General features: G+C 42.5%; 1 protein-coding gene across 2 annotated transcripts in view; it reads left to right on the forward strand.

Moving 5' to 3' along the window:
* The window catches only part of LOC129332831 (cytochrome P450 2J2-like), a 31354-nt gene extending 9069 nt beyond the window's left edge, over nt 1-22285 (forward strand). For both annotated transcript variants that reach the window (XM_054984111.1, XM_054984110.1), the window contains 7 exons: nt 486-635; nt 1255-1415; nt 3529-3705; nt 6655-6796; nt 10542-10729; nt 11388-11529; nt 20889-22285. In XM_054984111.1, coding sequence (XP_054840086.1) covers nt 486-635; nt 1255-1415; nt 3529-3705; nt 6655-6796; nt 10542-10729; nt 11388-11529; nt 20889-21079 — 1151 coding nt within the window. In that variant the 3' untranslated portion in view covers nt 21080-22285. The remainder of the gene's footprint in view (nt 1-485; nt 636-1254; nt 1416-3528; nt 3706-6654; nt 6797-10541; nt 10730-11387; nt 11530-20888) is intronic.
* Nucleotides 22286-22642: the final 357 nt, after the last annotated feature.

Raw genomic sequence — 22642 nt, forward strand, 5'->3', positions numbered from 1 at the left:
CACCACTCCCACCCACCCCCAGAAAGAGTCCCTCCATAGGGAATAACAAACCTGAAAATTTTCATAATTCAGGGCGGGGGGGGGTATCTGAATCTGAATATCAACATAGTATGAGAAGATCTGAAGAATCTGAAATATTAACATGGAACCTGTTCCAATAATCCAGATCTGAAAACCACCAATTTTTTCTCAAGTGCACACCCCAAATGTGTACTAGTTTTGAATTTCTGAATGCTGGGAAATGGGAATGAATGAGTGCCTTGCTTCTCTGAAGTGTACAGAGCTGGCCAAAGTCAGAGAAATCTCACTACACCAGGCAGGAACAGATTCTGCAGCAGCATCACAGTTTTATGGTTCTTAAAGAATGGGTAACCTTTTAACGCAAAGGCATATATGGAAGCATTATGTTTGGCTCATTCTAGGCTGAAAAGACAAGCAATTTGTTATTTTTTAAAAAAAATCTCATTTATTTTTCTTGGTCTCAGGTATTGCATTGTCAAATGGCCACACCTGGAAGCAACAGAGAAAGTTTGGGATAGTTACCATGCGGAAGCTGGGATTGGGGAGGAAAGGCATGGAACAGCAAATAGAAGACGAGGCCCATCAACTAGTTGAGACTTTTGCAAGGGCAAAAGGTATGAGAAATTAAACTGGTCTGTGCTTGCTTTTCATTTACTTACTGGATGCTTCAACTAATTTCACTTTGCCGGGACCCTAAATTACTTTTTTCCCCTCTGTAGGCAGTGCACTGAAATTATATCTCCTCCACCACCTCTATCCCCACCCGTGATATGTCGTTGCATCAAACAGAAAATGAACAGAAAAAGTCGAGTCAATTGTGTTATTTTTATTAAATTAAGTCACTTCTCTTTTTAGAAGAAAGCAATGTATTATATTGCATATTTTAACTGCAAGCAGGTTCATGTTTGCGAGAGTATGGAAACAAAAAACCGACTAAAAACAATTGGTTTAAAAAACTCACATTTATTATTACTGGTAGCTTTTTGAAAAAAATCAAAATAGAAAAAAAGAGTATAAGGGAAAGGTTCTAACCATGCAATCCTATGGAGAGTTACTCCAGTCTAAGCCCATTGAAGTCAATGGCCTTAGATGGGCTTAGACTGGAGTAACTCTGCATAGGATTGTATTGTAAATCCTGAAGTTCTGTAAACAATAGGTCAGAAAGCTCAACTTTTTAATATGCTTGCAGTCATATTTAAATATGTAATTTAAATAACTTTATTTAAATTACAGGGCAGCCACTTGACCCTTCGTTGCCCATCACTAATTCTGTCTCCAATGTGATTTGTGCCGTGGCTTTTGGACATCGATTTTCTGTTGAAGATAAAGACTTCATTATGTTGTTGGAAGGCATTGACTCTGCTTCAAAATTTGCAGGGAGTTTTTTTCATGGTGTAAGTCCTTTTTTTTTTTCCTGTTGCTTCTGACAGGGCTTGTATCCTCAAGTTCCTATCCCTCCAGGCTGGGCCTGAATAATGTTATCCTGAGATGATGGCTTCTTCAATGATGGCTTCAGAAGCATTTCAGATATTCATTGGCTTGGCAAAGACTGTTGGCTCTTTATAATGTTTTCCTTGGTTAGAGAATGTACCCATTCTCAAGAAATGAGGGAAGAGATATGAAGATAACTTTTCCACACTTTTATCTATCATTTTACCGCCATTTCTTTGTATAGTATCACTGATGTTTTCATAATATCAACCATGTTTGTATAAACAAGTCCATCTGTATCACTTGTCTTGGGTCTTCAACTTAGTTGTGTTATGCCACAGATGCGTGAAGTGAACATAAACTTTCCAGCCTAAGTGAAGGCTATAAGAGGGGTGTGCATAACAAAACTCCCAAGCCAAAAATAGTTTTGGGTCATTGCTGTGACACAAATCTGGATCCTTGGGAATTACGAAACTCCTCCCTTAAAAACCTGTCATTTTCCATGAGTCACTATAAGAGTAGCAAAATCAAAAAGAGTCCAGTAGCACCTTTAAGACTAACCGACTTTATTGTAGCATAAAGTTGGTTAGTCTTAAAGGTGCTACTGGACTCTTTTTGATTTTGCTACTACAGACTAACACGGCTAACTCCTCTGGAACTATAAGAGTGGGACAATGAAATGAATGAAGACAGGATTTTTAAAAAAATATTGGTGTCTGGCACCATTTTCCCGATAGGAATCCATGGAAAAGAAGTATACCTGTGCTGAGAGAGCACCTACTTTTCAGTTTTGTAAAATAAAACCTGCTTGAAACTTGGCCCATCTTTAGATCAGAGCGAGGTCTATGTTCTGGACAGATTTGGTGCATTATCTTTACCAACACCTGCCCCAGACTCTCAAATATATTCTCCATTGAAAATAATGATCCCAAAATGGCAGAACCAGAAAAACCACACAGATTTGAATCCTGAACTAGAAAAGTCCTACACAAAAATCAGCAGTCGCAGTAACGCTCCCTCTCCAACCCCAGATCCAAAGTTATAAAGAGTGTTTTCTCTGAGCACATCCCGAGTCTGTATTAGTCATTAGTATACTACTGAAGGTCAGTTTAATTTTGCTTCAGTACAGTAACACTGCGACCTCTTTGGAATTAATACCATTTATGTATGTTCAGGGTGAGCACCAAACACTTAGAAGAAGTTGCTTTTGGCTATGTGAGGCAATTCATGAAAGATAAGTGATGACCTTTTGACAAGGGCTGCTTCCACACGCGTTGGATAATGCACTTTCAATGCTTTTTAGTGATCATTTGGAACTGGGTTTTCGTGTGTGAAACACAAAATCCACTTCAAAAGGATAACTAAAGTGCATTAAAAGTGCATTATCCAATGTGTGTGGAAACAACCAATGTGTTTGATTACTGAAAAGAACACTATTACTTCCTCTAGAAATTTTAATTAAGGTTTTAATGATTTTACCCATTTTAGCACACTGATGTACTTAATTCTTAGATGTGTAAATTTAAAATTAATGCACTCTTACAGTTAATTTTATTCTGTTATCCTTTTAGCTGATTGCTGTAATGAAATCTCTGCTGAGGTAGCAAGATTCTGCACCCTGACTAGTTCAATTAGATAGACTATCACAACTTCCTTTAAGAAATTTTAATTTCTTAACAATTTTAATCAATATTGAACCATTTTATTTATTTAAATATCTTGTTCAGTTTCCTAGATATGCTTAGACATGTAATCAATGTATTTGTTATATATTATTGTATATGCTGAATCAAATTCTGATCCTAGATCGTAATAATAAACTTGAACAAACATGAACTTGATTACTGAAAAGTACCTTTGGGGGCTGCAACCAGCAGAGAAAAACGGCAGGGCAGGTTGCGTAACTCTTTGCATTTTGGCTAGTTCTGCCATTGGTCCCTCCATCTGCTCAATGAGGGCAAAATTAATTGGTGTCATCAAGGCTACGATGCTGATGAAAGAACCGAAAGGAGTTGTCTTATGGGCTGCATTACTGATGCTGCCTCGTGGTACTGACAGGATTTTTCTTTGCTGTAGCTGTATATAATTTTCCCAAGGCTCATGGAATATCTTCCGGGACCCCACAAGACGACACTCGCTCAGGCTCATGCTGTGCTCACGTTTGCAAAGAAGGAGATAGAAAAGCATATGGAGCATCAGGCCATGCACGAGCCACAGGATTTCATTGATTTCTACCTTCTTCAGATAGAGAAAGTAAGTTGCCACGCTTTTTGTGCCATCAGACGCACTGAATAAAAAGAGGTAAATGCAAACTGTAATCTCGGAAATATTCGTATCTATTTGCTGTACAAGAGGATTGAAATTGTTGGTCCTAATAAAAAGCATTGCCTAGATTTTGTTCTTGTTATTAATAACAACAATAACAACATTTGATTTATATACCGCCCTTCAGGACAACTTAATGCCCACTCAGAGCGGCTTACAAAGTGTGTTGTTATTATCCTCAAGACAATCACCCTGTGAGGTGGGTGGGGCTGAGGGAGCTCCAGAGAACTGAGACTAGGCCAAGGTCACCCAGCTGGCTTCAAGTAGAGGAATGGGGAATCTAATCAGGCTCTCCAGATTAGAGTCCCGCTTTCGTAACCACTACACCAAACTGGCTCTCATTTTATGAGGCAATTCTCACAGAAAAATGGCATTGAACGTTAGAGAAAGCTCAACTGTCCATCCAATCACAATGATTCTCTCATAGACCACATGAGAGAATTGTGATTAGACAGACAATTGAGCTCTCCCGAACATGCAATTCCTCTCACCTGTGAGAATCTTCTTCCTCCCACTCCCTCCTTTTGCCTGGGAAAGTTGTACAAATGGTTAAAGAAAAGCTGTTGGGACCGGCTGCCAAACAAGGGCGCGGCATGCATGCCTTCTGCTGCCAGGTTGATTTTGCTGTGATTCACTGGTTTGGCATTGGCTCTGTTGGTCTTTGTTGACTCTATTTAGGTTTTGTGTTCGCGTGTTTGGCCAACGCTTCTGTGCCTTGGAGAAAGCATTGGATTATAATAATAATAATAATATTTGATTTATATACCACTTCCCTTTAGGAAACAATAGAAGCTGGGAGCATCTTATTCAGGGGACCATAGAATACGACCCCTTGACCCAATTTGGTTGAAAATTGGAGGCTCGTCAGAGTGCAAGCAGCACTCACTGTGCTGCAGTTTTGGTGGCATTTGATCCCCAAATAGCCCCTGTAAAAATTCCCCCCTAGGGAATAATGAGCCCAGTTAATGCTGGAATCCTAGAATCAAATCCAAACACAAAGCTGGTGTCTTTGAACCTGAATATTGGGGACACCAGTATTTATGGCCTTCCTGATACCCACATTCAAAAAATACTGTGCACACCCTATGGCTGGAGTACAAAAATGTTGAGAAAAGTACACTGGAATACCACATATGGGAGCCAAATAGAAAGGAAGTCTCTTTACCCCTTATTCATTCAATGCAGAAAAGCAAGGAGCCCAAAGGCTTGTTTTTTTGCCATAAGCTTCCATCTACTGAAGCCTTTACTATCAGAAATATGAAACATTATCCTCCAGACACAGACCCGTGTTTTTGTGTCTAAAGAAAATAGTCCTTCTCCAGTTCAAGCACATTTGTTTCAGTGGCCATAGACTGGAGTAACGCTGCATAGGATGACATCATTGCTTCAATATATAGTTGAACATTCTCACACAACATCTGGTTTTGTGAATTTCAAGCAGGTATCAGACAAGGTGCTTTAGAGGAGAAATCACATGTTAAGGTGTATCTTAATAATTCAAAACTATGTTATTCCCCATTGCCATGTATGGATGTGAAAGCTGGATGGTAAAGAAAGCTGACAGGAAAAAAATTGATTCTTTTGGAATGTGGTGCTGGAGGAGAGTTTTGCGGATATCATGGACAGCCAGAAAGACAAATTGACTAGATCAATTCAAGCCTGAATTCTCCTTAGAAGCTAAAATGACAAGACTAAAGCTATCGTACTTTGGTCACATCATGAGAAGACAAGATTCTCTGTAAAAGCCAATGTGAGGAATAGTGGAAGGCAGTAGGAAAAGAGGAAGACCTAAAACGAGATGGCTTGACTCAATAAAAGAAGCCACGTCCTCCAGTTTGCAGGATCAACAACCACCATGAGGATTGGAGGCAGTTCTCTCATTTTTAATCAAAAAGAGTCCAGTAGCACCTTTAAGACTAACCATCTTTATTGTAGCATAAGCTTTCAAGAATCACAGTTCTATGTATTGTTGAAGGCTTTCACGGCCGGAGAACGATGGTTGTTGTGGGTTTTCCGGGCTGTATTGCCGTGGTCTTGGCATTGTAGTTCCTGACGTTTCGCCAGCAGCTGTGGCTGGCAACTTCAGAGGTGTAGCACCAAAAGACAGAGATCACAATCACAGTTCTCTTCGTCAGATGTGGCTTCTTTTATTGAGTTAAGCCATCTCATTTGCGGTCTTCCTCTTTTCTTGCTGCCTTCCACTTTTCCTAGCATAATTGACTTTTCCAGAGAATCTTGTCTTCTCATGATGTGACCAAAGTATGATAGCTTTAATCTTGTCATTTTAGTTTCTAAGGAGAATTCCGGCTTGATTTGGTCTAGTACCCACTTTTCGGCTGTCCATGGGATCTGCAAAACTCTCCTCCAGCACCACATTTCAAATGAATCAATTTTTTTCCTGTCAGCTTTCTTTACCGTCCAACTTTCACATCCATACATGGCAATGGGGAATACCATCGTTTGGATTATCTTGATCTTGGTTCCCAGAGAGACATCTTTATCTTTAAGGATCTTATCTAGTTCCCTCACAGCTGCTCTTCCAAGTCTCAATCTTCTTCTGATTTCTTCATTGCAGTCTCCCTTTGGGTTGATGATTGAGCCAAGGAACAGAAAATCTCGAACAACTTCAATTTCTTCATTGTCAACTTTAAAATTGTGTAGTTCCATAGAATACTGATCTTAATATAGGGAATAACCTATTTATCACACAATCGAAACAATTCTTTGGAAGAAATGCCATACCTCTCTCCCTTTCTTCTTAAATCTTGCCCGCTGGTCTAATAGTTTTTCAGCACATTTTGTACAGCTTTATCTTCACAGATGCAGAGACAAAATGCTCTCTCTGGTTTGTTGTTGTTGTTGTTTTACTATCAACAGAACAAGAATGACCCTAACTCTACATACAACGAAGAGAACCTGGCTCAGTGTATTTTTGACCTCTTTTTCGCAGGAACCGAAACCACTGCTACCGCTTTGCAGTGGGCATTGCTTCTCATGGCAAATCACCCAGACATCCAAGGTAAGAGAAACGTCAGGATCGATTCATATAGTTACAAAGTAAATGCCTGTTAAAAAATAAAAGAGAGCCCAAATGGCCTCAGAATGCCTCCATGGGGGAAGGAGCGGCTCCTTCCCTCCCCAAGCCATTTTCCTCATCACAAGGAGGATTTTTCACTGTTTTTACTACTCCACGTGCATAGAATACTCCACAGGGATGAGAAAGAATGGGGAAAATTCCCTCCCCTGCTAATTTGACAGGGGAACCGGCTTGAGGGGGGAGGGAGAAGCCTTTCTCCCCCTGTGGAGGCATATTGGTGAGGCCGTTTATGGTTTCCTTTATTTTTAATAGCTACTCCCCGAAGCTGCTTTGTAGCTGCAGGGAACTCAAGTGGGATCTGAGATTTGGCCGGTGGCAAGGAGAGGGCCTTCTCAGTAGTGGTGCCTAAACTCTAGAACTCTCTCTCTCCCCAGGGAAATTTGCCTTTCCCTGCCTGTTGCTGTCTTCTACAAGGGGGTGAAGACTTCTTTTGCCTGGCATTCCCTCAGAGATCCCTCCTCCCTCCTTAATGTTTTTAACTGTTGTTTTTAATCTTTGTATTTATTTTTAAGTTTTTCATTTTTTTCATGATGCCTCTCTGTGTTGGTTTTAATGGCTTTTGAGATGAAATTTTACTTGGTATGTTTAAATTGGTTAGCCACCTTGGAGCACCGAGAGCTTAGAAAGGCGGGGTGAAAATCTTGTTACTAAATAAATCAACATCCAGTTTTACGGGAGCTGCTCCATCTGAACAAGCCAGAACTGAAGCAGCGCTGCGGTTTACCTCAGTAAGACTCGAGTCTCCCACTGTTGCAGGTGCCTCCTCTCCCATTTTGGCAAAAGTGTCAAAAATTACAGAACAAGTTTGTTTTTACTGGCTCTGAGTAACCTTTGCAGGAGCAGCTGCGCTTGAGAGAACTCACAAGATCCTGTAGGAAAGCCCCACAGCTTCTGAACTCTCAACATGTCCTTTATTCCTAGTGCATCCACATTTTCATATAAGAAATCTGCCCCATGGCTTTTTGGGGAGGGAGGTAGCTTCTTGAAAGGCTCTATTGTCTGACACTGTGACAAATTTACCAGTAAGCCTTGAATTATCAGGGTTGTTTCAACTCCTAAATCCCCCCCAAAAGAATCTGCTGTGGGAAAATTCTCCCACCCCGTAACTCAACCATATTTTAATTGGGAAATGTAGAGATAGGTCTTGGGACTTTTAACATGTGCAACAGGGAGTCTTTCCTAAAATTGCAGTCCTCTCAAAACACTAATTTTCTTTACTACGTATGAAGCTGCCTTTTACTAAGTCAGATTACAGGCCTATCAAGCTACTCTAACTGGAAGTAGCTCCCTGGGGACACAGGTTAGGGTTGCCATGGCAAGCCTGGCAACTGGTCAAAGGGCTGGAGGGGAGGGGAATGGGGGACAGTGTTGCCAGAGAGACTAAGTGACATGATGACATCACTTCCAGGGAAAACCTGGAAGGAACTGTAGGTAGCTCTAGGAATCTCTGAAAACTTTATGATAAAATCAGGATTTCTGGGGATTCCTAGAACTACTTGCTGTCACTTCTGTGTTTTACTTAGAATTGACATCATCATGCTGGCAACACCATTCCTCTCCCATTGCTACTTGGAGTGGTGGCAAGCAATGAGCACTCCCCTGCCCCCTGTGAGGGCTTGGCAGTTCTAACACAGGTAAAGCTCTTTCCTAACACCTGTCACCTGATCTTTCTAGATTGAGATGCTGAGGATTGAACCTGAGACCCTCTGCATGGGTCCTTTCCCCATCGTACTATTCTTTGACCAATTCTGTGCTGATTTTACTAATGTGTTCCAATATTCAAATCCTATATTCTCTAAAACCTAAATATAAAGAGTGAAAAATGTCTCTCTCCCCCCCACAAACATCACAAGCCCGTCCTGCCCATGTTCAAGTCCAATACAAAGACAATTATGCATTTGGAGAGGGGTTTAAACCCCATCTGGTGCATACCCCTTAAAGATGAAGGAAGGAGGGAAGAGGCTTACAATAATACTGGAAATAAATGCAGACCTGCTTATGAAAGAATAAGAGTGGGATATTTCTCATCCCTTCCTCTGCTAAATTCAAGTCTCTGTAAACTACTTTAAAAAAAACCCAATACAGCCTATGGGAAGCTCAGCATAAAGTGAAAAAAGCAGTGAAGGCAAACATAGCTCCAGCCTCATGAACCAGGAGGTAGAAGGTTTACCTCAGCACACTTCCAAGAAGCAAATCTTGGGGAGGATGCAGGCAGTAAATGAAACCATTTTATCCATCTCTCAAGACTGAGGGAAACTTCTCCGGCCATCCCCTTTACACCAGTCCAGACTCTTTGCTGGAAAGTTGATGGGATCTCTTTAGTGCCAAACAGTTGCTCTGCAAAGAAGATGAATGCTTTGCTTCTTAGGTGATGATTGAAAGTGCATGCATGCAAGCAGTTCGCAAGGCAAGCCCCTTCCTTTCTTGCCACTCTTCCAGCAAAAAGGAGTGAAAGCAAGAGAGCGCTGGTGTAAATACCCAGACTCAAGTGCCACCCTAATTGGATAAGTAGCATCATGCTGTCCTGCTCACCCAGTAGTCTGTTGCCTTCCCTTTTCAAAATGTGTCTATGTAGTGTTGGGGGGTGGGGGACAAGTCCTAGAGAATATAGAAACAGTTCATCTTGAGAGCTGCTGTTTCCTCAAGCCAAGGGAGGGCCAAGCTACACATGACGAATGACACTTGAACAGCAAGTGTATTTCTCCCTGTTCACTTGCCCTCCACTCAATCCACTTGCCGTTCAAGTGTCATTCGTCACGTGTAGCTTGGCCCGTAGTTTCAATTTTACCCTCCTCTTTTGATTAATAAATACAAATTATGCAAAGCTAGTTTGTCCCTGAACTTTAAACTTAAATATTTGATGTCATTCACTACCCAATTGCCCTGACTTGGATAGCCCAGGCAAGCCTGATCTCATCAAAACCTAATCAGGGTCAGCCTTGGTTAGTAATTGGATGGGAGACCTCAAAAGAAGACCCCAGTTGCAGAGGCAGGCAATGGCAAACCACCTCTGTTAGTCTCTTGCTGTGAAAACCCCACCAGAGATCGCCATCAGTCAGCTATTACTTGATGGCACTCTCCATAACCACTACCAAACTAGAACCAGTCATATGTATAAAAGCTCACACCCTCAACTTGGCCACATTAAAACTCATCAAATTGGATGTGGACTTAATTATTTTGTAATCTGGAACCTGTCAGTGGGCTAAAAACATGTCGTGCTAGAGAGGCATGGGGTTTTGCACTGTAAAATTGTGTCATATGTATACAAGAGCACCTCAGACTCAAGATTCATGCCTTTAAACCCTTGAAGAGGAATAGGTAACCCATCATACAGGAACTGCCTGACTCTCCTTCAGCCTCTAGTCCACTGTAGGGGAGGGGGCCAATACAAATTCCCAACAAAATAGCCAAATCAGAAAGCAAGCAGCGTTTTCCCATGAGTATATAGGATTCCAGGTCCCTTTTTTGGCTCTTTTGTTGTGTGCTGCTGCACGGACCAAAACACTCACCTTTAACATTTTGTGATGCCATAACATGTCTACATTTCAATTCTTATTTAGTTCCTTCAGCAGAACCCAATATAATAGGTTCAGTGGTTCATTGAATCTTTAGAGGTAAATACATTCTCCAGCACAAAGCTTCCTTGTTTTACTATTTTCCTCAGAGAAAGTCCACAAAGAGATGGAAGATGTTTTGGGTTCCTCTGAGTCGTTCAGCTATCAAGATCGAAAGAGATTGCCTTACACCAATGCCGTGATTCATGAAATCCTGCGCGTCCACTATGTCTTATTAGTTGGGTTCCCCAGACAATGTGTGAACGACGTGAAGGTGTTTGGTTTTCTCATTCCCAAGGTATAGAAGACTGTTATAGTTGCAGTTCTGCTTCTAAAGAGGGCTGCCCATCACAGGTGGCACATTCGGAGATGTATCCATATAGGGACTTTCTCTAGAAATTTTTGAAGGACAAAGAAACTTCCCGTTTTCAAAATTAAATAAATAAAATTTTATCTGATGATTAGATGAACACCAGTACTCAAAACTGTTCCTCTACTTAACACATTTTGATCTAAAAGAAGCTTTCTCATCAGGAGTGCTTCAGTTACAATGCCGGAGCAACACTTCACAACCCTGTCTTTAAATTGAGACCTTCTGGTTTCACAGATTTGGCGATCTGTAGTCTATGGTATTGTTTATCGAATGCCCCAGCTGTTGATTATTGGATTACACTGTGTAATCCACCTTGAGTCTGAGTGAGAAAGGTGGACTATAAATAACAACAATTAAAATTTAAAAAAAGTAAAAAAGAAATGCCACCAGACTCCAGAAGGAAGATCTGGGGGAAAGGGAGGGAGTTGGTTGTTGTATGCTATTGCTAGGAACATTTCCAGGCATGTGGAAAATTGTTCCCTAGATTCTTCTCATTTGTATCCTCCAAATACAAATTCTATTTTTTTATTTTCTGATACTGCATCTAGGTGCATCCTGAGGCAATATTCTTTTTCCCTTTCAGGGAGCACATGTTATTCCAGATCTCCGCGCTGTTCTTCTTGACCCCAAGCAATGGGAGAAACCTCGGGAGTTCAACCCCAATCATTTTTTGGACAAGGAAGGAAATTTTGTGGAAAAAGAAGCATTTCTTCCATTTGGCGCAGGTAAACACAGAATTCTGAACTTCTGAATTGATAGCCATGGTTGCGCAGTATGAAGGAGAAAGAACAAAGGAATATTTGCTCCCCATATAGACTATTCTTGGTGGTGGAGATGGTTGTTGAGTCCTAGCTGACTTATGGTGACCCCAGTAGGGTTTTCAAGGCAAGAGACTAACAGAGGTGGCTTGCCGTTGCCTATCTATGCAACCCTGGTCTCCACTGGAGACATCCCATCCAATTACTAACCAAGGCTGACTCTGCTTAGCTTCTGAGATCTGACAAGAACAAGGTTGCTTGGGCTATCCAAGTCAGGGGATAGAATGTTGTTACTGCATTTCCAAAATCTTATGTCAAATGTCTGGCATGCCTTTATGGATAAAACCACTGAAAGATATTGAATAAGAAGAAATTTATTGCCTTTTGTGTAACATCAAAAAGCTGTTATATTTAGACAGACCATTGGCCTTATAGTGAGCATATACAATGAAATCCTAAGCAGAGTAACTCTACTTAGGATTTCACTGTTAGACTGTCTCTTTCCCAGTTTTTCTGCCTGTGATCCTTAAAGTAATGATGTCATTACTATGGTTGTTGGGGGTTTTCCGGGCTGTCTTGCCGTGGTCTTGGCATTGTAGTTCCTGACGTTTCGCCAGCAGCTGTGGCTGGCATCTTCAGAGGTGTAGCACCAAAAGACGGAGATCTCTCAGTGTCACAGTGTGGAAAAGATGTAGGTCATTTGTATCTACTCAGGAGGGGTGGGGTTGAGCTGAGTCATTCTGTAAGAGTTTCCCAGGGTGTGGAATGCTAATGGCGGGAGGCTTCACTGTATCCTGAGGCGGTTCTTTTGCATATGGATTGGTGCTTGATGTGCTAATCTTCTCTGCAGGGCTATTGTCGGGTGTGGAGTGTTTTGTTGGCCTGGTGTTTTTCAGAACTGGAGCCCATGCTCTGTTCATTCTTAAGGTTTCTTCTTTCCTGTTGAAGTTTTGCTTATGCTTGTGAATTTCAATGGCTTCCCTGTGCAGTCTGACAAAGTAGTTGGAAGTGTTGTCCAGTATTTTGGTGTCCTGGAATAAGATACTGTGCCCTGTTTGAGTTAGGCTATGTTCAGCCACTGCTGATTTTTCAGGCTGTCCAAGTCTGCAGTGTCTTTCATGTTCTTTTATTCTTGTCTGGATGCTACGCTTTGTGGTCCCGATGTAAACTTGTCCACAGCTGCAGGGTATACGGTATACTCCTGCAGAGGTGAGGGGATCTCTGCTGTCTTTTGCTGATCGTAGCATCTGTTGTATTTTTCGGGTGGGTCTGAATACTGCTTGAAGGTTATGCTTTTTCATAAGCTTTCCCATCTGATCAGTAATTCCTTTGATATATGGCAAAAACACTTTTCCTGTGGGAGACTGTTTTTCTTTGGTTGTTTGATTCATCCTGGGTTTGATTGCTCTTCGGATTTCATTTCTGGAGTAGCCATTTGCCTGAAGTGCGTGGTTTAGATGATTAATTTCCTCATTGAGAAAGCGCGGCTCACATATCCGTCTTGCACGATCCACTAATGTTTTCATTATGCCTCTTTTCTGTCGGGGGTGGTGATTGGAGTTTTTGTGTAAGTACCGATCAGTGTGAGTTGGTTTCCTGTAGACCTTGTGACCTAACTGAAAGTTTGCTTTGCGGATGACCAAGGTATCCAGGAATGAGAGTTTTCCCTCACTTTCTTTCTCCATTGTGAATTGTATGTTCAGGTGGATGTTGTTGAGATGATTCAAAAACTCCATCAATTCTTCCTCCCCATGGCTCCAAATGATGAATGTATCATCCACAAACCGGAACCATACACTGGGTTTGTGGGGTGCTGATTCTAGAGCTGTTTTTTCAAAATGTTCCATGTAGAAGTTTGCTATAACTGGGCTGAGTGGGCTCCCCATGGCCACCCCATCCATCTGTTCATAGAATTCGTTGTCCCATTGGAAGTAACTGGTCATACTGATCAAGAATTCCTCACTACATCCCGACACGCACAGCAAACTATGCAAGACAGAAGCACAGCCACCTAGACTATATGGACTCCCCAAAATACATAAAGATTCAGTCCCACTCCGACCCATTTTGAGTGCCATTGGTTCACCGACATATGAATTAGCTAGACATCTGGCAGATCTCCTGCAGGACCACATCGGGAAAACCTCGTCTTACATCAAAGATTCAGCAGATTTCATCAACAAAATCAGTTCTCTGAAACTCAATCCACAAGACATACTTGTCAGTTTTGATGTTGTATCCCTGTTTACCAAGGTTCCAGTAAAAGACACTATTGCACTGATTAATCAGATTTTCCCAGAGGATGTAACAGCCTTATTCCATCATTGTCTGACAACCATTAGCATTCCACACCCTGGGAAACTCTTACAGAATGACTCAGCTCAACCCCACCCCTCCTGAGTAGATACAAATGACCTACATCTTTTCCACACTGTGACACTGAGAGATCTCCGTCTTTTGGTGCTACACCTCTGAAGATGCCAGCCACAGCTGCTGGCGAAACGTCAGGAACTACAATGCCAAGACCACGGCAAGACAGCCCGGAAAACCCCCAACAACCATCGTTCTCCGGCCGTGAAAGCCTTCGACAATACATCGATGTCATTACTGCTTGTGGGCATTTCTGCACACAAGCCATGAACCACACAACAGCTGTATGGGTTCCTTGACAAAGCATCAGGGTCCATCAAGATCAATAAATCTCTCTCTAGAAGCTCAGAGAGCCGCACTGGCACTGAAGACGGAGGTCCTGCAGCTGGGATGGGGGCTGCCAGATGTTGGGATCCAGCTCCCTGCCCTGGATGGGACACCACTGGCAACTTTGCCAGTGGTAAAGAGTCTGGGTGTGCTCCTGGATGCCTCCCTATCGATGGAGGCCCAGGTCACGGCGGTTGCCAAGTCTGCATTTTCCATCTTCTTCAGATCAGGCAACTTGCCCCCTACCTGATGCCCCAGGACCTGGCTACAGTGATCCATGCAACGGTCACCTCCAGGCTAGATTACTGCAACTCACTCTATGCTGGGCTACCCCTGGGCCTGATCCGGAAACTACAACTGGTCCAGAATGCGGCGGCATGGGTCCTGACTGGTATACCTTACCAGTCACACATCACACCTGTCCTGCGCCAGCTGCACTGGCTTCCGGTTGAATTCCGAATCAGGTTCAAAGTGTTGGTTCTTACCTTTAAAGCCCTGAGTGGGTTGGGACCGGCATATCTTCGGGACTGCCTCTCCCTGTACGTTCCCCGGAGATTGCTCCGATCAGCAAATAAATATTTACTTGTGGTCCCCGGCCCTAAGGAAGCCCGCCTCGCTTGAACCAGAGCCAGGGCCTTTTCAGTCCTGGCCCCAGCCTGGTGGAACGCTCTGTCAATGGAAACCCGGGCCCAGCGGGACATATTATCGTTCCGCCGGGCCTGTAAGACAGAGCTGTTCCGCCAGGTGTTTGGTGATTGAAGTGGGGCGGTGCCATGTCGGCCTCCCACCTTTGGGGTGGGGAAGGTTCTCCCCACCACTGCACCTTGTTAATTTGTTTTATTATTTGTATATTGATTTTAGTTTTGTTTTTATCGATTTTAACTGTTCACCGCCCAGAGCCCCTGGGGATGGGCAGTATATAAATTGAATAAATAAATAAATAAATAAATTTCCACCAACCAAAACAGCCACATCACTACTGTATACCCCGTGCATCACCCACCAACCACACAGTCTATCTATCTATATAAAGACAAGTGTCTTTATAAGAAGAGATTTTAAGAAATTCACCCCTTGGGGGGGGGTAAAAAGGGGTAAAATGTGTTTTCCCAAAGTGATGCAGCTTCTCTGTATGGCTGGCAGGCTGCTGCCTGCATGCACCCCTGCCCACTGCCAGCTCAGCCCCTGTTCCCTGATTGGGCCAACCTTTCAAGGTCATTTGCATATGCAAGTTGATTGGAATTCACAACATTCCACACTTCATCCCATCAAGAGACAGTTGGAACACAGAGGTCATTTGCATATGCAGCTTGATTGGTCCTCATTCTAAACAGTATGCAGTTGCTATTGGGAGTCATTGAATGTGTCCTGAGGTAAAGCGCACCTCCCAGTCTTCCCCTAAAAGGTCACAAATGTAACCAAAAATGTTACATACCCATAAGTATTATAACTAGAGATGGTCACAAACAGAAACAAAACCAAACTTGATGTTCGTTCTTCATTGCCATCCATGAACAGGGACTCACAAACAACCATGAACATGGCCCTGTTCACAAACATGTTCATGGTTGGCTGTTCATGGCGGCCAGCAGGCTCTCCTGCAGCCATCATCCAAGTCAAGATCCCTACTGCACCATTCTCAGAAACCCGACCTGAGCAGGCAGCAGGAAAGGTAACAATAATAAATAATAGCTTGGTCCAGAGCCTGGCAGCAGCCTTGGAAATTGAAGGGGTAGATCCCTACCGCACCACTCCCAGAAACTTGACCTGAGCAGGCAGCAGGAAAGGTAACAATAATAAATAATAGCTTGGCCCAGAGCCTGGCAGCAGCCCTGGAACTTGAAGGGATAGATCCCTATCCCACCACACACAAAGAAAATTCAAGCTCCAATGCACTCTCTCTATCAAGATGCCAACAGCAACTGCCTCTCCACTGTCTGCAAACCCATAGCTTCCCTTGTAACAAATTTGGAGCTCCATACGTGAAAGGAAGACCTGCTTATCAAGCTAAATTGGGCTTAGATTGGGGTTTCCAGGGCAACAGCAGGAGTTCAGACAGAGTTCAGACAATCCCTGCCTGAGTTGCCAAGGGAATTGATTGCAGGTGCCAGACTGTCTGGCTTGACGAACAGCAAGACGAACAGCAATGAACGAGGCTTGCGACGACTACCTGTTCGTTTAGAATGGGGCCTCACAAACAGCTTGTTCGCGAGCAGCAGATTGGGCTGTTCATGGCTTTTTTTTGTTCGTATTCCTGTTCATGCCCATCTCTAATTATAACTGGACTTAAAGTAGTTAAATACAGCAGCGAAGCACCCGTATCAAGCTAGTGTAATAATATAATTATTCACATTAAATATAACTATTGGTTCTTTAATTGCCAGAGTATCTCTGAGCATATAGGATTGTCTCATCCTACTGCTGTTGGACCTTAACAGCCCACTGTAAATGGAGTGCAAGGAAAAGCATACAAGTCAGACTTCTGACACAAAACAGTGTGCAAACTTTCAAGTTCTCCAAAACCCCTAATTAGGCTGAATCTTTTTAAAAAGTGCTTCCCTATGGTAAAGTTCCTTTCATTCCCAGCATTGCAGGTGAGAGTGATCATTCGAATATCTTTCTGTGATAAGTATTCTACATGGATGATAAGAATATCTTTCAGATCATTAGAATATCATTAGAATATCTTTCTATGATAAGTGTTCTACGTGGGTTATTATTCAACAGTGGCATGATCTCTTCCACCATCTCATTCAGCTGTGAATGTTGATCCAGTTTCATACACAGCACCCTTACATCTCCACAACCTTGATATATTCATCATGAACATGTTTTGTGTTTTAAACGCGCACGTTTTATCTTGGGACCTTATTAATGATCTCAACTTCGGACCATCTACTCTGGCCTTTCCCTTCCCTCTTCATCACCCAGTAGAGGGCCAGGTGGCTTGGGAAGCAACTAAATTTAAAGTCCCCAAGCCAGCAAAGTTAGTAACAGGAATATTCTATGCATGTTTACTCAAATGTAAGCACCACTTTGTTTAATGGGGTTTATGATCTGTTATGTGTCCTAGCCCCTTCCCCAGTTACCCTGTTGGAAATGCACCTTGATTGAACACTTAAAGGCCTTGACTAATGATTTGGTAACCAAATACTGGGTGCAGTGAGATTTTTCCTGGAGATAGCCACTGAAGTTAATGCAATGAAAGGGAGAGGGGGCAAAGAAATATGAATTTAATTTAATTTTAATATAATTTATTAGATTTCTTGCTAGCTCTTCCCATGAGCGGGCTCAGGGTGGGTTACATTATATAGTGATACAATTGATTAAAACAACAATACACAATAAAAGATAACATACACAATTTCATAATTCCAATACAAAAGTTAAAAAGTCGAAGGCAGCAAAAATGTGGTGGTTGGGGGCTATGGTTGAGGCAATGTGAGTTTCTGATATGCTCCTTCTTGAGAAAAAAAGGAGTCTTGGCCCTCTAGCTTATATTGCTTTGTATGTGTGTGAAGTGCCATCATATCACAGCTGACTTATGGAGACCCCATAGGATTTTCAAGACAAGAGATGAACAGAAGTGGTTTGCCATTGCCTGCCTCTACATATTGACCTTGGTCTTCCTTGTTGGCTCACTCTGCTTAACTCCCCTGAGCAGATGAAATCAGGCCATCCAGATCTGGGCCATATTCCTTTATCTAAGTACAATCGAGGTGCTCATTTAGGGAAGGCTTGCTAGATGATACCCAATGGAATTATTTATCACCATTATCCAACTTTACATACATGTTGTGTGGTGGAACAGCCCCACTGACACACAAGCACCACTCCATGCTGGCCCTTCAAGGCATCTAGGCACCAGTGACCATCTTGAGTTGCTTCCTGGAGACTTGACCCTCAGGGGGAGTTATCTCTATTGCTTTCCCTTTGGTACGCTGCCACCATCTGGTCAATTTTAGAATTACTTGCCAAGAAGGGCAGCAGTTCCTGCTTCCCTTCTGTATTACCAATTAAAGCCCTGCTGAGTGCCTGCATCTCCAGCTACCCAGAGACTGGTTACCACGGGGTAGCTTACTGCACTTTCACACTCCCAGGGAATTAGTGATCTAGCAACCAACCACTTCCCTTTCCCTGATTCCATTTTGAATAGTGTGTTTAAACGATGGAGGTCTAAGTGGTATGGAGAACCAACTACCATCATTTAAAATAGAAAAGAATTTATTAAAGGGGGAAAGTGCACACACACATGCTGCAGAGCAATACATTGCAGAAGGGATACAAAAGAAAGATGTAAACATGGAATCCCCTGTCCCTGGTATATGTCCTAGCTGATTTTCTTCTAGGACAGGTTCTTTAAATTTAGATTTTCTAGCTTTCTAAAAACTTCTAATCACCTTGGAGTCTTTGTTCAGAAAGCCAGCCTTTTCTCTGCTCCATGTGGCAATAGCAACTCTCAAGATGGAGAGGGCTAGGTGAGAGGGCTCCTTCCTGCCGACTGAAACAGCCCCAAATGGACACCTTTCCCTTTGTGTTAAGGGATTTTATTTATTCTGTTTTTCCACCCCACTGAGGCTCAAAGAATCCTTTCCTGAAATCTCCAGGAAGATATCCAGCCCTCATCCCACCCTCAATGTCTCTGTGTCCCTTCTTGGTGTAAAATGCAAGCCAAGGTGTGAGCTGGCCATTTCATTGTCTTTGGCCAAGGGAAACATTTGCATTTACAAAGTCGATGGTTGGTTTTTGCTAGAGCTATTGGCAAGATGGGTGATGCTTGGGAGTAATTGACTTCCCCCTTCCTGCCTATCTTCTACTAAATGAGAAAAACTTTTAAAACCAAGATAGGTAGCCGTGTTAGTCTGTCTGTAGCAGAAGAAAAGAACAAGAGCCCAGGAGCACCTATAAGACTAACAAAATTTGTAAGATATGAGCTTTCATGAGCCACAGCTCACTTCTTCAGACACCTTTAGAAATCTGTATCTGAAGAAGTGAGCTGTGGCTCATGAAAACTTGCCAGACCACGTGTCTTACACTGTAGGCCTATTAGGGCCACTAACGGGGTACCCAATGAAGTTCATGGGCATATATCCAAGACAGACAAACTGTCTTGAATATCCTCAGGTACTTTTAGGTAGGTAGCTGTGTTGGTCTGAAGTAAAAGTGCAAGATCTGGGTCCACTAGCACCTTAAAGACCGACTGGATTTCCAAGGTCTGAGCTCTCAAGTGTCAAAGCTCCTTTTATTAGATAAGATGTTAGATATGACGAAGGGAGCTTTGACTCTTGAGAGCTCATACCTTGGAAATCCAGTCAATCTTTAAGGTGCTATTGGACCAAGGTCTTACACTTCTTTACTCAATGAGTAATTAAAATGGGGAATTCACTGCCAGAGGATGTAATGATAGCCCCAAGCGTAGATGGCTTTAAAAGTGGATTAGACAAAATCAAGGAGGATAATCATAGAATCATAGAGTTGGAAGGGGCCATACAGACCATCTAGTCCAACCCCCTGCCCAGTGCAGGATCAGCCTAAAGCATGGTTGTTGTGGATTTTCCGGGCTGTATGGCCGTGGTCTTGGCATTGTAGTTCCTGACGTTTTGCCAGCAGCTGTGGCTGGCATCTTCAGAGGTGTAGCACCAAAAGACAGAGATCTCTCAGTGTCACAGTGTGGAAAAGATGTTGGCAGGTCATTTATATCTACTCAGGAAAGTGGGTTTGGGCTGAGTCATCCTGTAGGAGTTTCCCAGGGTGTGGAATGCCAATGGAGGGAGGCGTCACTGTATCCTGAGGAGGTTCTTTTGCATATGGATTGGTGCTTGATATGCTAATCTTCTCTGCAGGGCTATTGTGGGATGTGGAGTATTTCGTTAGCCTGCTGTTTTGCAGGGCTGGAAGCCAAGCTCTATTCATTCTTAAAGTCTCTTCTTTCCTATTGAAATTGTGTTTATGCTTATGAATTTCAATGGCTTCCCTGTGCAATCTGACAAAGTAGTTGGAAGTGTTGTCAAGTATTTTAGTGTCCTGGAATAGGATACTGTGTCCTGTTTGAGTTAGGCTATGTTCAGCCACTGCTGATTTTTCTGGATTGCCAAGTCTGCAGTGTCTTTCATGTTCTTTTATTCTTGTCTGGCTGCTACGCTGTGTGGCCCCGATGTAAACTTGTCCACAGCTGCAGGGTATACGGTATACTCCTGCAGAGGTGAGGGGGGGTCTCTACTGTCTTTTGCTGAACGTAGCATCTGTTGTATTTTTCTGGTGGGTCTGAATACTGTTTGTAGGCTGTGCTTTTTCATAAGCTTTCCCATCTGATCAGTGGAAGATGCCTAAAGCATCTCTGACAAATATTCATCCATCCTCTTCTTGAAAACTGTCAGTGAGGGGGAGCTCACATCCTCCCTAGGCAGCTGATTCCATGGTGACTAATGGAAACTTCCATGTTCAGAAATGGTAAACCTCTGAGTGGTGGGAGGTAAAAGCAGGGAATGGTCTTTATTGTCTTTTTTTGGCCCTGCAGAGTAAGTGGTAGCTGTTTTGAGAGACTGGAAGCTGGATTAGTGATCCAGAATATTCTTAGAATATGTAGAAAGGTTGTACTCACTTACCGCTTTCCCTTATTTCCTTTGCAGGGGCCCGTGTCTGTCTCGGAGAGCAGCTAGCAAGAATTGAGTTTTTCATCTTCTTCACTTTCCTGCTGAGGGCATTTACTTTCCAGTTGCCGGAAGGAGTAAAAGAGCTCAGGAAAGACCCTATACTTGGGGCATCGTTGCATCCCCATCCTTATAAGCTCTGTGCTGTTCCCCGTTGCAGTACATCATAAAATATTAGAGATGCACCTTTGTTACAGCCAGTTTCTCCTTCATTCCTTTCACAGGGAGCTGCTGTAGCATAGTGTGAATCAGCGCTCTGCTATTTCAAATCCTGCTACTGCCATGAGCTCAATAGGTGGCCTTGGATAAGCCACTCTTCTCAGCCCCAGCTCCCCAGCTGTATTGCGGGGATGATAATAATAACACTGACTTTGTTCACCACTCTGAATGAGGCACTAATCTGTCTAGAAAAGCCATATATAACCGCAGTTATTATTTAATGTTGCTCTTACCTGCTGTATTCATTCTGTCCTCAGTTTGTCTGTCAGAGCTTGACTGATGCCTTCTCAAGATGGAATTCAGGCAGCCCTGTGATGTTCTTATTACACTCGCTTAGTGTAATAGTTAAAAGTGGCAAGGCTGTAATCTAGAGAACCAGGTTCGATTCTCCACTCTTTCACTTAAAGTGAGCTGAGTGACCTTGGGTCAGTCACAGCTTTTCAGAGCCCTCTCAGCCCCCACCCCTCACAGGGTGATTGTTGTGAGGAGAGCCCCCACACTCTTGGCTTTCCGCAAACAATGCATAACCAAATTATTCAAAAAGGCTTTTTACTCATATAGGAGGGCTGTATTGTAGGGAGGAGGTCTCAGATGCTTCACTAATGAGTTAGGAACTATCGATTTCACCATTATGTTGCCTTACGTATTAGCTGTTGCTTTAAATATGTACTCCTATATATTACCTGTGCTTCATGTTGTCTAATGTCAGTCCTAGAATTGATTATGTTCTGCTTCAGCATTTCTTCAACTCTGTATTGGATCTTGGTCATGCTATGTCTTTGTAAACTTGTATTCATTTACCCTATGACGTTGTTTATGGAAATGTCCTTGAAACTGTATGGAAATGCCTGCCCTTGTCCTTGCTACCGATTGTACTAATCTCACACTATGTAATCCACCTTGAGTCTCAGCGAAGAAAGCAGACTATAAATGACATAAATGACATAAATGAAATAAATAAATAAATAATAACACACTTCATAAACCACTCAGAGTGGGTGTTGTCCTGAAGGGCAGTATATAAATCTATTATTATTATTATTATTATTATTATTATTATTATTATTAATCTTATTTCTAATTTGAAGTTTTCAAACAAATGCTCAACACAGAATTCTTGTGACATGGAAATTAAAAAGTTCCCAAGTCCTCTATAATGTTGTTTGTGACTTCTTTCCTCAGTTTGGACAACAGATGCAAAACTGAGCTACTTTGCAATATTCTATTAAAACAGCCATAATTCTAATTAATATGGAATTAAGAAGGTGAATTCCTGCAATATAAGATATTTTTAATGCAACTCAATGCAGATTCTTCCGGTTTTCTTTTTTGCAAAATCACAAATCAGTAAATAGAGTGAAATCCAATAAGGCAACCAATAAAAATATTATGAATGTGTTGCATAAGGTGACCCTTGAAATATCAAGGAGCCCTAAACTGGCATCTAAGAGTCACACTATAGAAGAGGCGCCTGACACATCCAGGATATGCATCAGTTTCCCACAAGCTTCCAC

Source organism: Eublepharis macularius, chromosome 6 (assembly GCF_028583425.1).
Source record: "Eublepharis macularius isolate TG4126 chromosome 6, MPM_Emac_v1.0, whole genome shotgun sequence".
Lineage (NCBI taxonomy): Eukaryota > Metazoa > Chordata > Lepidosauria > Squamata > Eublepharidae > Eublepharis > Eublepharis macularius.